The sequence below is a fragment of the Micromys minutus genome (assembly GCF_963924665.1).
Source record: "Micromys minutus genome assembly, chromosome: 2".
Classification (NCBI taxonomy): Eukaryota; Metazoa; Chordata; class Mammalia; order Rodentia; family Muridae; genus Micromys; species Micromys minutus.
This window is the reverse complement of record NC_137971.1, coordinates 53,854,739-53,868,639: the sequence shown is the minus strand read 5'-3', so window position 1 is coordinate 53,868,639 and position 13,901 is coordinate 53,854,739. Positions and strand designations below refer to the sequence as shown.

The 13,901-nt window shown below is 43.6% G+C and overlaps 1 protein-coding gene and 1 pseudogene across 2 annotated transcripts in view; one reads left to right on the top strand and one right to left on the bottom strand.

The window, feature by feature from the left end:
• CHKA (choline kinase alpha) overlaps positions 1-13,618 on the top strand; it is a 44,830-nt gene extending 31,212 nt beyond the window's left edge. The window contains exons 4-12 of the mRNA XM_080911486.1: positions 3,786-3,899; positions 4,790-4,923; positions 5,314-5,418; positions 6,521-6,579; positions 8,204-8,291; positions 9,028-9,136; positions 11,418-11,524; positions 11,932-12,013; positions 12,600-13,618. Of these exons, the coding sequence (XP_080767612.1) occupies positions 3,786-3,899; positions 4,790-4,923; positions 5,314-5,418; positions 6,521-6,579; positions 8,204-8,291; positions 9,028-9,136; positions 11,418-11,524; positions 11,932-12,013; positions 12,600-12,659 (858 nt within the window). The 3' untranslated portion in view covers positions 12,660-13,618. The remainder of the gene's footprint in view (positions 1-3,785; positions 3,900-4,789; positions 4,924-5,313; positions 5,419-6,520; positions 6,580-8,203; positions 8,292-9,027; positions 9,137-11,417; positions 11,525-11,931; positions 12,014-12,599) is intronic.
• On the bottom strand, positions 118-280 carry LOC308416946 (ATP synthase subunit epsilon, mitochondrial-like; annotated as a pseudogene). The gene has a single exon. The product of its transcript is annotated as an ATP synthase subunit epsilon, mitochondrial-like (transcript).
• Positions 13,619-13,901: the final 283 nt, after the last annotated feature.

Here is a 13,901-nt window from a genome sequence, read left to right as displayed (position 1 = left end):
ATCAACAAGATGGGTAGTCTGCCCCCAGCAGGTCATGTTGATTTCCATCTGCCAGAACAGGTGCCCACATGCCACCTTGAAGACTCAGCACTTCAGGCTTCACTCAGGTTCAGCTACTCACTTCACGCACTTCTTCACTTTCACAGTTTTTCTGCTGCTGCAGGAAGTCCTCTCTGAGTTTGCTTTGAACTCGGTCTTCAGGGCATCCCCTCACTGCTTTTGCACAGATCTGGGAGAACCGGATGTAGCTGAGTCCGGCCTGTTGCCAGTATGCCACCATGGTGTCTGGAGCAGGGCTTGTTGGGTAGAATTTGTTTATATCTCTGTCTGGGCACCATATCTGTGTGTGCAGTTTATGGGCTCTGCAGGAGTCTAGGCAGAGTATTAATCCAGGTACCAGCGGGTAACTGATGAACTTACTGAACTTTAAACCTTACATATGAGGTCAGATATTGTGTTGCTTGCCTGCAGTCTGTCATTGGGGAAACTGGTGCAAGAGGTGCAGGGAAATTGGAAATGTAAGTGTAGCCTGGACAATAATACAAAGGTTTTGTCTCAAAACCAACCAGAAAGGGCTGGCAAGATGGCTCAGTGGGTAAAGTCTACTTACCTCTAAGCCTAATCACCTGAGTTCAATCCCTAGTACTCTCATGATGGAAAGAGAACACCAACTCCTGGAAGTTGTCCTTTGATCCCCATATTACAGTATGTAAGCAGCCACAAACATGCACATCCCACCCTCCTCTTTTCTCTCTTTAATTTTTTTCTCTTTATGTAGACAGAGTGCTTTCATATCATGTACAAAACCCTGGATTCCATCTGCAAGCATTGTAAGAACTGGGCATGGTGGTTCATGCTTTTAATCCCAGCAGGAAGGAAGATCAGAAGTTCAGGATTAGTTATAACCAGTTCAAGGTCTACAAATGCCACTTAATACTGCCACAAGAAAAAAAAAATGTAACACTTCAGATGCAGCTAAACCCCTGTGGTCATCATAATGCTCTGCAGTTCAGGGGGTTGGAAAACAAATTTTAATCATAACAAAAGTCTGGATTTTTACACAAAAGAAGCTTAGAAATGATTACACTGGAAGTTAGAGTGGGGTGGGGGGAGTTCTACAGATGGCATATAGCTACAAGGAGCCATACCCGGTAGATTGCCTACTCTAGAGCTCAGCCCAGGATCCTCTTGTTCAGTTATGGTCAGGCTCTGCTTGCTTTTGCAGTTTCCACTGTAGGAGGCGCCGAGGAGACTGCTCCCAGCCTACAGGGGAGAGGACTACAGCAGAGGACACCTTGAGGGCCTTCGCTTGAGCTCCCCTGAGAGTCTCTGCAGTATCGGGCTTCAGGTCAGACAGGGCTGCAGTAACTGTCCCTCCTAAACCAATGTGTTACGAGGGTTAGATGAGCAATAAGAACATTCCATCTGCTAAATAGAGGTATTCGGTGTTGTCAAAAAGATGCAAGTCCATGTGATACCTAATTCCCTAGTCTGAACAAATTTATATTGTCAAATACACACGCTTGGAATTAATACAGATTGAACCTCGCACGGTATAATTAGACTAATATGGGGATTATACAAGATTATAGTTCAGCTGTAATTGTAGGGATTAGGAGCAAGCACTTGTCCACACACAGGGGAAGTGACTGAGTTATGATTTTCTGTGCTTTGACAGCTTTGGAGACATTTCTTTTGTCTTATCAACTGTGGCTATCTACCATTGCCTAACGAGCTTGACCTCAGTTTCTGAATTCAGTTTTTGTCCGTTTGTTTTTTAAACCTTCAGAGCTGAAGACCCAACACAGGAATTCCTGCTTCCTAGGCAAATGCTTTACCATGAGCTAAACCCCCAACCTTCCTGAGTTTTGTAATGTGAATGCTGTGAGCATGTTTATATGGGATTGAATACACCCATAGCATATTTCTTAACAAAGGATGATCAAATCTCTGAGTTTGAGGACAGCCTGACCTACAGAGTAAGTTCCAGGACAGCCAGGGCTACATACAGAAACCCTGTCTCTTAAAAAAACAAACAAACATAAAAAACCAAAACAAACAAAAAAAATTAAAGGTCAATCAAAAAAATCACCTGAAAGCTGGGAAGAAGTGGATTTTAGAAGGAACGATACTCACACCTATTGGTGTGGGATTGGGGCCAAGTGAGACACTTGACAGTTGGAGGCTCTAGCACAGGTCTGGCTACCTGAGTCTGATCCTCAGACCCCATAAGGTAGTAGGCGAGAACTGACACCCAAGAGTTATCCAATGACTTCCACATGGGCTCCATGCCATGTAACTGCCTGCACATAGAAAAAGTTTTTGAAATTTAAGAAGATGGAATCTGAGCTAGGACCTAAGCAATAAATTGGCTCCCCACCCACTACTCTTTTTTTCTTAAATTGGATATTTTATATATTTACAGTTTAAATGTTGCTTCCCTTTCCCCCTTCCATGCCCCCCCACTACTTGTAACAGATGACAACTCAACATGCCCTACCTAATTTGCTGTTTTCAGGGGTGACAGGAATATAAATTGGAGAAAAAGTGGATTTTGAAAGTTCATAGTTCTATGGGTTATTAGGAATAAAGATAAAAGATGGAGGGAGGGGGCTGGAGAGATGTCTCAGTAGCTAAGAACACTTATTCTTATAGAAGACCAGGTTTTGTTCTTAGTATCCACACAGTAACTGAAACCATCCAAAACTCCACTTCCAAAGAATGCAATGCCTTTTGACGTCCTCAAGCACCAGGCACACACACACTGCACATATATTCATGCAGACTAACACTCATACACACAGAAGAAATCTAAAGAAGAGCATAATGACATTAGAGAATTTAATGGAGACAGAATTAAAATTCAAAACCTAGAACCCACAGATTAGCAGGAGACTTTTGGAGCATTCAAGCTCACTGGGTACTCAGTAGAGAGGCACTTAAATCATCTTCATCAGAATGGATGTTGTTGTCTTTGGTGAGAGACCAAGGGTGATACTCAAACAATAATGTTGTAAAATGAATAGACACAATAAAAGCAGGGGCTCTTAACTAACTAACTTTGGTAGAGTGATTTGCTTTGGAGAGTACCATTTGACATGAGAAAGGATTTCTGTTAGTGGGTAGTTCAGTAACTGTCTCCCTAGGATACAGTTAACCTGGTGACAACATAGGAATAGCCACAGGCACTTAGGACTGCACTGGTTGGGGCTGGGGATCCAGTTGGTAGAGTTCTTGCATAGCATGCAAGAAGTCATGATTTGTTCCCCTGTACCAAATAAAGTGAATATAGGCACATGCCTATAATCCCAGCAGAGGCAGGAGAACATCTGCTACATAGTTCACAGCCAGCCTCGGCTACCTGAGAGAGACTTTCTCAAAACATATAGTGTTAACACAACTTTTAGTAGGATACCAATTTTTTTTATTTGTCTTAAAGCATTTTCTACAGCATATTAGTATGTAATGTATTGGTTTATAGAACTTTTTATTCTTAACATTACTTGGAGGGAAATTGTATTTTTGGAACTAGTGACTAATTTTAAACATCATCTATATAGTATGATGCTATGAGCTAGATCCTCTAAAAGTCATACACGTGCGCGCACGTGTGTGTGTGTAAGGAGGGAATGAAGGACTGAAGGATGTATGAAGAAGAATTATTGCCTAGAGGAGAATCATTGCCCATGCCAAAGAAGGCCTAGCAGCCTGGAGGAACTTGCTTCTGATATAGTACTTTCTGTCTAAGAAAACACTGATACCTGGTCTGTTGCCATCTGTTTTAGGGGGCTGAAGCGATGGTTCTGGAGAGTGTTATGTTTGCCATTCTTGCAGAGAGGTCACTTGGGCCAAAACTCTATGGCATCTTTCCCCAAGGCCGACTGGAGCAGTTTATACCGGTAAGATTACGGAAACCACATCAGGGGTGACTCCCTTTCCTTCTTGTGGCAAAATAAGAATACTAAATGTCTTTTGAAATTTGGAATATGGGATTTAGAAATGTGGGAAATATTAAATGGAAGATAGCTCAGCAGTTAAGAGCTCTTGTTGCTCTTTTGAGGATCTGGGTTCCGTGTTCCGTACTGGCTGGGTCCAATGCCCTCTTCTGACCTCAGTGGGTACCAGGACGTAAGTCTTAAAGTTTAGGGGTGACCTATGAAAATAAACTGGATCATAAATAAAGCAAGACAAGAGAAAATATGTTGGGGATGAACTGGGATAGTACAGTGCTTGCCTAGCATGTCTAGCATTTAAACTGTGTAGCAACCTTTCTTTCATACATAGACACAGTCATACAAAGTAAAATTATATATGAGAGGATAGAGAGATGGTTCAGCCGTTAAGATCCCTGGCTGCTTTTCCATAGAATCTGGGTTTTAATTCCCAGCACCTACATGGTAGCTCACAAGTAGAATCTGTTACTCCATTCCAAGAAATTCAACATTTTCTTCTGGCCTCTTTGAACATCAGGTATGCATGTGGTACAGACATACACACAGGCAAAACAGCTGTATATATATAAATAAAACTAACAGTTTAAAAATAGGTGTGCAAATCCACTCACATACACAAATGTGGATCTCACCATTTTGTTGCCACTTAAACATTTCCTGTTTCACTTTATTCTTGGCCTCTGGGGTCTTTTTTATGGAATGGAGCAACATTGAAGCTGGCGCCTCTTATTCTTTCTTGTCTCCATCATCCTCCTGGTTCTAAGGTTGTATGGTATGGTCTTAGTACAGTTGTTAGGTTGCATGTGTAAATGGAAGTTCCTGATTCCTGTTTCCAGAGCCGGCGATTGGACACTGATGAATTACGATTACCAGATATTTCTGCAGAAATAGCTGAGAAAATGGCCACATTTCATGGTATGAAAATGCCATTCAATAAGGAACCAAAATGGCTTTTTGGAACAATGGAAAAGTAAGTGTTGAGATTACTTGGTCCTCATCACTTTTACCTGGTGTCTTTGGCTACAGAAGCGAGTGCTTCCCTTCATCTGCCAGGGTAGTCAGAGACCCCTTTGGTTCATTGGTTTACATGCCATTACTTGTGTTGTGTGTCTCATGAATAAGACTTTCTTGCATGTATCAATCAATTCCTGGACCAAGAATGAAGACTTGTTTGCAAAATTGCTATCGGGTGGGCGGAAAGCTAGCTTCCCTGAGTACTATATAGGTCCAACCATCCCCTCCCTCTTTCCTGGAGACACTGGGCTTCCTTGGAACTGGGACTGGCTAAGTTGGGTGCTTGAGTGAGGCCTAAGAATACACCTGTTCAGCTTAGCACTGGTCTTTGTCCTTCCTATGGCAGATACCTGAATCAAGTACTAAGACTTAAATTCAGCAGGGAGGCCAGAGTTCAGCAACTGCACAAATTCCTCTCTTACAACCTGCCTCTCGAGCTTGAGAACCTGAGGTGAGTATAGCCTTCTGTTCCCTACCCTGACGTAGTTAAGTTCCTCATCTACACAATAAATGCTCTCTCAGTTGTAAGTCCTGGTGAACCGGATGGATTGAACCTAGGAATCTGTCTCTTCCTTCCTTCCTTCCTTCCTTCCTTCCTTCCTTCCTTCCTTCCTTCCTTCCTTCCTTCCTTCCTTCCTCTTCCTTCCTCCCTTCCTTCCTTCCTTCCTTCCTCTTCCTTCCTTCCTTCCCTTCCCTTCCTTTCCCTTCCTTCCTTCCTTCCCTTCCCTTCCTTTCCCTTCCCTTCCTTCCTTCCTTCCTTCCTTCCTTCCTTTCTCCTGAGACAGTGTTTCTCTGTTTAGACTTGCCTATCCTAGAACTCACTTTGTTTACCATGCTAGTCTCAAACTCAGAGATCAGACTGCCTCCGTTTCTATGCTGGGATCAAAGGTATGAGCAACAACAGGCTTTTGTGGGTGGGCAGGGTGAATTTGTCAACATCTTTCAAAATCTGAACTCATGAAATCAATATCCTCTACAGTAAGTATTCAGCTTAATCACTAAGACATATCTCCAGCCCTGAATGTCCAAGGTCAGGTGAGGTTTTACCTAGAACAGGAGCATGGAGGTAGCAGGCCAGGGAGCTGGTAGGCTAACCCTAATCATTAGGAGACATTGAAAATGTTGAGATTGGTTTCTGAGCAGAAACCCTTGTTGTGTCTTTCTGGTGAGGCTAGGTGCAGGGCAGTGTGCTATGCCAGGTGGAACTGGTGCCAAAACCTTAAGGAACTCTTGCTTTATTAGAACAGCATTGTCTAGTTCTGATACATACTATGAAGGAAACCATTCTAAGAGCATATAAGTCAGTGGTTAGGCTCATGAGGAGCAGTTGTGTATCTCAGGATAGCATGGGCAGAGTGCATAGTAGTCCAGTATGGAAGAGCTTGCAATGCAGAGAGGCTGAGTGGGTTCTCTGCTGAGACATACAATGACACATGGTTTTCTGGATGTGAATGAGTGTGCTGTATTGGAATGCAGGCTCTGTGCTAGCCATGTGAGAATATGCATGCAGTTTACTGAATAAGATGGGTAACAGTGAGGCTTTGTTTTTGCAGGTCATTGCTGCAGTATACCAGATCTCCAGTTGTATTTTGTCATAATGACTGCCAAGAAGGTAAGAATTGCCATGGCGTGCTAAAGGTAAAGCTTGTGTTATACTTAAGACCATTGATGTTATTCAAGATGACAGCACAATAAAGATGCACCTAGCAAGTGATGTTTAAGCGCAAAAATGAGCTAGAGCTTTATACCAAAGAAAACCTTCTGAATTAGTTAGAAAACAAGTTCATGGAGAGTATTGATTATATTTACAACAATAAATATATATATTAGATCTAAAAAAATTGTCTTTAAAGTGGGAATTGGAATGAAACCACATGCACCTGTTGGTATATAACTCCTTATGGTATATAATTCTACTTTAGCCTACAAAGCAGAAGACCCAGATTGTGCAGGCTCTATGTAACTTAGTTAGACCACCTTCTCATAAAATGCCCACACACTACTGAAGGCTTAGACTGTTTAATTTGAGAAAATTATAGTAAAGTATATTGCTGCTGTTAAAAATTTTTACTGTTTTCTTTTTCCTTTGTTTTAGTTAGGCTTTTATTGCTGACAACATGACCAAGGGAACTCTTTTTTTTTTTTTCTTCTCGAATTTATTTACTTTACATTCCAATATCAGCCCCCCCCTCCTTCCAGTTACCCTCTCAGACAGCTCCTGTCCTTGTTCCCCCCATCTCTCCCATCCTGGTACATCAAGTAACTGCAGGACTAGATATATCCTCTCCCACTGAGGCCAGAAAAGGGGAATGGGATTCACAGGCAGGCAACAGGTTTAGGGACAGCCCCCACTTCAGTTGTTGGGCAACTGCATGAAGACCAAGATAGAAATGACAGGTTGCTTTTATTTTATTAGACAATTCTGGGTGTCTTCCTCATGTTCTGCTTTTCTTTTTTTATAAATACTTATTTTATGTGAGTACAGTGTTTGTCTTCAGACAAACCAGAAGAGAGCATTGGATCCCATTACAGATGGTTGTGAGCCACCATGTGATTGCTGGGATTTGAACTCAGGACCTCTGGAGGAACAGTCAGTGCTCTTAACCACTGAGCCATCTCTCCAGCCCTTGTTCTTGTTTTCATTGTCATTGGAAGCAACAGGAATATGCTGCAAAACCTAGAAACCTTAGGAGATAGAGAGTGGCCAGAGTTAGCAAGGTATGGAGCTCCAGGCCCTCTCACCTACTCCTGAGCTGCTGAATACACTAGGGGAAATGGGCTGGCCCAGCCAGGCTGGCAGTCACCCACCTGCCTTGATTCAGTGCTGGAGGAAACATAGGGCCATTCATTGTCTCTGGTCTTCTTGGGTTGGAGAACATGCAGGGACAAATCAGTTGGACCCCAGTTGGGCAGTTGATGACAGCACCCAGTTCCAAGGTTCTGGGAGATTGAGGTAAGGAAACCAGATGTACTCTAGCACACACTGTGCAGTTTTTGGAAAGTACTGCTCCAAATAGTAGTCGAGGAGGTCTGGCTATATTCTGCAGTATGTAGAGAGCCCAGAAGGAAGGAAGTAGGAGCAGGTGGTCCTGAATCCTTCTTGCTTAGAGCTGGGCTGCTACCATGACCAACCTTGTACTCTGTAGGCCCATGATTTGGGGTCAAAATCACACTCTGATGCCTAAGGGTTAAAAGCCCTGTGTTATAAACTGTCTTGTAACCCAATTTTTTTGTAGGGAATATCTTATTGTTGGAAGGTCAAGAGAATTCTGAAAAGCAGAAGCTGATGCTCATTGACTTTGAATACAGCAGTTACAATTACAGGTAATGTGTTATAGTCTCATATCATTAATTATTGTGATGATACAGGGCAATTATAGGCTCAAACAGCATACTAAGCAAAAAACTTCTTCACCAAAAAAGGAAGCTGTTTGCCCCCCAAGGCAAGTCAGCACAGGCCTTTCTATGCAGTTAGAGCAGGCACTCATGAGCAGTTTGCCACTTCCTCTGGGCTGCCAAGATGGTTCTCCTGACATGAGTACTGATTCCCACAGAAGCATTGTGCTCAGGTGTCCAAGTAGCATTCAGATAGCACCTTTGGTTCTCCATCTGCTGTGGTTCTGATGCTTACCAAATTGACTTTGTGTAGCATATATACTCCTGTGTTGGGGTAATTTCTTACACAACAATCTATTATATTTATAAGCTGTATGCCTAGATTGACAGATCTACTCTCAAAACCTACCTTGGGGATCAGAGATCCCATTTAAGGTTCATTCAGCTTTTAATATACTTTTTATGTGTATGTATATGCATTATTTGTGTGCCTGTGCCTAGTGCTGAGGGCCCTTGGAGGCTATAAGAGGCCATCAGATCACCTGGAACTAAAATTAGCAGGCAATCGTGAGCTGCCTGGCATAGGTTCTTTGCAGGAGCAGCAAATGCTCTTCCCCACTGAGCTATCGCCCCAGCCTTCATGTAGCTTTTCCCCTTTCTGGTCAGGGAGCCTGCAGGTCCTACAGCATGCCTCATTTCTTGCCTGCATTGCCCTCTCTTTCAGGGGATTTGACATTGGAAACCATTTCTGTGAATGGATGTATGATTATACCTATGAAAAGTATCCTTTCTTCAGAGCAAACATACAGAAGTATCCTACCCGAAAACAACAGGTAGGGACTCGCCTGTATTATTGATAAGTTAGCTCTATGTAAGCTGGCTTCACACAATTAGGACACTTAGGATTGCACGCTCATCTTTCTCTTGTCTTTTTTTTTTTTTTTTTTTTTTTTCTGTGAAGCCTTGGCTGTCCTGGAATCTATGGACTAGGCTGGTCTCAAGCTCTGAGATCCTCTTGCCTCCGATTCCTGAGTTCTGGAGCTGCAGGCATGCTCCACCAGCCCTGGCATGTGCTTCTTTTTAAAAGATACTCTGTTTACTCATTAAAGAAAAAAACAAGCCGTGTCTGTGGGTGTTTGCAGGGCCTCTTGCATGCTAGAATGAGTATTCTACTATACTACTTAGCGTGTCCCAGCCACATACTTGATGGCTCTGCTTAAATTATGGCAGCATTAGGAAAACCATTCTGCTTATATTTAAAAACATTATTTGCCTGGGCCTAGATGACACACACCTAACTGCTGGGGCTGCTTAGAAGGGAGAGAGGGAAAAAGGATTGTGAGTCTAGGCTACACAGCGACACCATGCATCATAGTACGAGGAGGAGTGATGGTGTAGATTATTGGAAGCCCATGGTAGCATGTAAGAAGCCCTGGGTTCAACCCTTAATAATAAAAATAATAGTAACAATTCAGTTTTGTTTTGTTAACATGTGGGTGCATACTGGACATGTGAGTCCATCTTTTGTTAACTCCCTGAGCTGTTAATGCCTGGTTTAGTCAGAGGAGGGTTAGGCCTCCTGTGGTTCCTCCGGTATTTGCCAAAAGCTCCATTTCCTAGGCAGGTGGGATAGGAACATCCTGTTTTATTTTGTGAGCCTGTGTGTAGCTGGAGGAAAAGCTTTGCTGTGAATGGTTCCTTTCCCATCCTGAATTTCAAGCGCTATGTGGAGAACCATTTCTTGTGGGAATTTCTTCTTGGGATTTTTTTTTTTTTTTGTCCCCAAAGTGGGCAGGGCAGGGAGTGAGCAGGAAAAGTCTAGGGAAACTCAATTGGAATGTCATAGCTGCAGGATGGTAGATCAGATGATCCCGTGAGGACAGTGTGAACAAGCCACTGCTCCAGATCAGTCAGGGAACATCTTGAGCCAAGGAGCCAGGAGCCCGTGAAGAATCTTCAGGAAGTAAACTCCATTTCAGGGCTAGCCCTTCAAATGAGGGTTTATTAAGATGCCAGATAGCGTCGTCACTGTCTTCCGACACCATTTAAGGCTGTTGGAGATGAACTTGAATATGTCCAAGCCAGGTAGCCAAGTTTGTGTGAGGATCAGGAGGGATAGCAGGTAACGGATCTGCTTGGGGTAAGATAGAGGCTTAGACCCATAGAGAGGATAGCACCTGAAGTCAGAATAGCTGGGAGGATTAATAGACAGAGGCAGAAAGTGGTGCTAAAAGACAGTGCTCAAACTGTGGAACAGTGTGCTGAGTTTAAGGCAGTTGTTGTTACTTTTTTTTTAAGACGTTGAGACAATGGTGGGATATCTCTCTCAGTAGGAGAGGGCTTGACCACCATGTGCAGAGGCCTTGATTTGATCGCCCAAATAAATAAGTAAATATAAACAAACACAGAAGGAAAGATTGTGAGTGTGGGGCTTTGTCAGATATTAGCTTTGTGTAATTGAGTAATCTAGTGCTTCTTTTGTTTTCTTTTTTTAAGATTTATGTATTTATTTTATGAGTACACTGTCGCTATCTTCAGACACACCAGAAGAGGGCATCAGACCCCATTACAGATGGTTGCGGGCCATCATGTGGTGGCTGGGACTTGAACTCAATGATCTCTGGAAAAGCAGTCAATGTTAACTGCTGAGTCATCTCTCCAGCTCTTCTTTTTGTTTTCTTTAATCTACTGTAGACTTCTTGTTTTGAATATTAATGTGTGAGAACATTTTGTCTGCATGAATGTCTGTGTGTATACAGTGCCTGCAGAGATCAGAAGAGGGCATTGGATTCCCTAGGATTAGAGTTTCAGAAGGTTGTAAACCACCTTATGGAACCAAATCTGGGTCCTTTTAAAGAGTAGCCAGTGCTACACTCTAGCCCCTCTTGAATAGTGTTAATTTTTGATGGGTTATTTTGTGATGTTCATGTAGAACCTTCTATAAACCCCACCTAATGAAAGTTGATATATAAGACCATAGACCATAGGGTCAGAGGCCTTGTTCTCACTCTGGCAGCACAAAGGCAGTGGCAGTGTATGATAGGTGTGTAGCTGCTGTTGGCAGTGTCTGTTTTCAACAGTCAACCATCCTAACAGAGTTCATTCTTTTTTAAGCTCCATTTTATTTCCAGTTACTTGAGTACATTCCAAAATGATTTTGAAAGCCTCAGTAGTGAAGAGCAGTCTGCTACAAAAGAAGACATGTTGCTTGAAGTCAACAGGTAAGCTTTTCCTTGCTGTATGTTGGCAAGTATAGCCAGTTGCCAGTCAGCGGTATTGGGTGTGTGTCTTTGCAAGGAGAGGCTAGAAATGGTGACGTGACTCTACTCATCTGCTATTATTTGAACTTCAGCGCTGCTGTCAGCTGGTGTTCTGTATACTCTCTTGTAGCAGAGCATGACCCTCCCAGAGTCCTACCTATTCAGGCAGCTGGGTGTATCACACCAGTAAGTATTCCTGTGGCTGCCAGAGAAGGAGACTCCAGTCCCTTCACATACAGTCCCACAAAGGGCCACAGCAGCACTTAGAGTGTAAGAACCATGTTTGATAGCATGCCTGGGTATAAGATGGCCTCTTTGTTTGACTGACCTCACATGGCTTATGTTCTTCTCTCACTTTTGTGTTACAGATTTGCCCTTGCTTCTCATTTCCTCTGGGGACTTTGGTCCATTGTACAGGCCAAGATTTCATCCATTGAATTTGGCTACATGGTATGTTTCATGGGCAATTCTCCCAACTGCAAGAAAGAGCTGTGTGGTGTGTGAGCTTGATTTAGGCATTTGGTGACTTGGTGGCACTGGGGCAGTGTAGATCTGGAGGTCCTTCTCAATGATTTTATAGTTCTCTTACTCCAGGGCCATAGGAGCTGCCCTTGTTCTTAACAGACTCTTTCTTGGCACAGGTCCCTCTCATATTAGGATGACTCTCCATTAGGTGAGAGGTTTTGTAATGATGCCATGAGGCAAAGACAAGAAACATTTGGATATTTAAAGCAAGTTTTAGAGTCAGGTAAAGGTATCTGCCACCAAGCTTCCTGATGGGCAATCTTTTACATACATGGTGGAAGGAGAACTGTTCCTTGATGTCTACACATGCTCTGTGGCACGAGTATTCTCTGACAAATAAAATGTAATTTTAAAAATATGATTTGACCAGATGATCCCATAATACCAGGGCTTTAGATCAAAGATGGCATCATAGACACAGATGTGGGTTTTGCTGGCATGGTGATTCACAGCAGCACTGTACATCAGGTGGGCCTAGCTACATAGTGAAATACTGTTTGCTCTCACCCAGGAATATGCCCAAGCCAGGTTCGATGCCTACTTTGACCAGAAGAGGAAGCTTGGGGTGTGAATGGGATGGCTCCACTCTTCACCACAGGACTGCAGGAGGCGGCTGCACCGGGCGCCAGTGGAGTGCTGCTGTGACCACTGCCCTGGGCAGAAGGCCTGGACGTCTCACTACTGAGCACCGATGTATATGATACTACAGACTACATTAAAGTGGAGTAACATTTCTTTCATCTTTGTTTACACTCTCACTAGGACTCTGAACCATGATTGGAAGCAGAAATATAGTACGATAGTGCAATAGCTCAGAACCCACCTAAGCTGGAGGCCTTTGGGCTGCATGGCTACAGCTTTCAGCCTCTTATGGCCCCAGCTGAACAGAACAGTGCTGTGTGGGTACTAAGTGCTGACTTAGGATACTAATGTGCTGCAACACATTTGTGACCAGGTTTTGAAGGTGACAGTCTGACAATGTGTTGGAGACACTCTGAAGGGCAAGTGAACAGACATACTGTGAAATGGCTCAGCAGGAGCCTGAATTGTGGGATCTGTGGGTGGGCAGCCAGCGGTTTCTGTACAGGGTACCCTTGACTATGGGTATGCATCTGCAGGTTTTAGCTGCAGCCTTCCTGTGCCTGTGTACGCATGACTTCATGGACCAGCATCACTGGCCATAACTTGAGTGTCTCCTAACTGGGTGTGCTTTACAGCCTCAGCTTCCCAGAGAGGAGTAGCGGAGCCAGCTTCCTCACCCCTTCTTGCCTTCTCTCTGCCTGGCCTGGAACTTGGGCTTCTGCCCATTGCCCTCTGAAGCTGCTTCCCATCTGATGTCACTGGGAGACAGCAGCTGTATGTGGGGTATTGGGATGCAGGTAGATTAGAGCTGTGAAATCCATGTACATTAATACCCAATGGAATAAACTTAGAATTTTTTTTTTACTCTGAACTCTGAATTGTTTTGTGCACATATTTCTGCTACCACCGAGACTGTATTATACAGATAAATAAACAACTTGAAACTGATTCTCAGGCTGTTGGCCTTCATATGTCAGTGCCTTGCTCTTCACCAGCACACACATGCAAAAGCCAGGCTGGGCATCCTCGCCACACCTCATTCCTCGCGGCACATTTTGGTATCCCACTGGTCTCCATGGCCCCAGACAGCAAAATCCCTAAAATTTGCCACCTGTCCTGAAAGAGCCTCACTCTGCTGCTCTGCCAGGAGTCAGGCCCAGTCAGGAGCAGAGGGAGCTGCAGCAAGAATGCTGCAGGCCAGCCAGCACTGTTTTACATGGCCTTTTTAGAA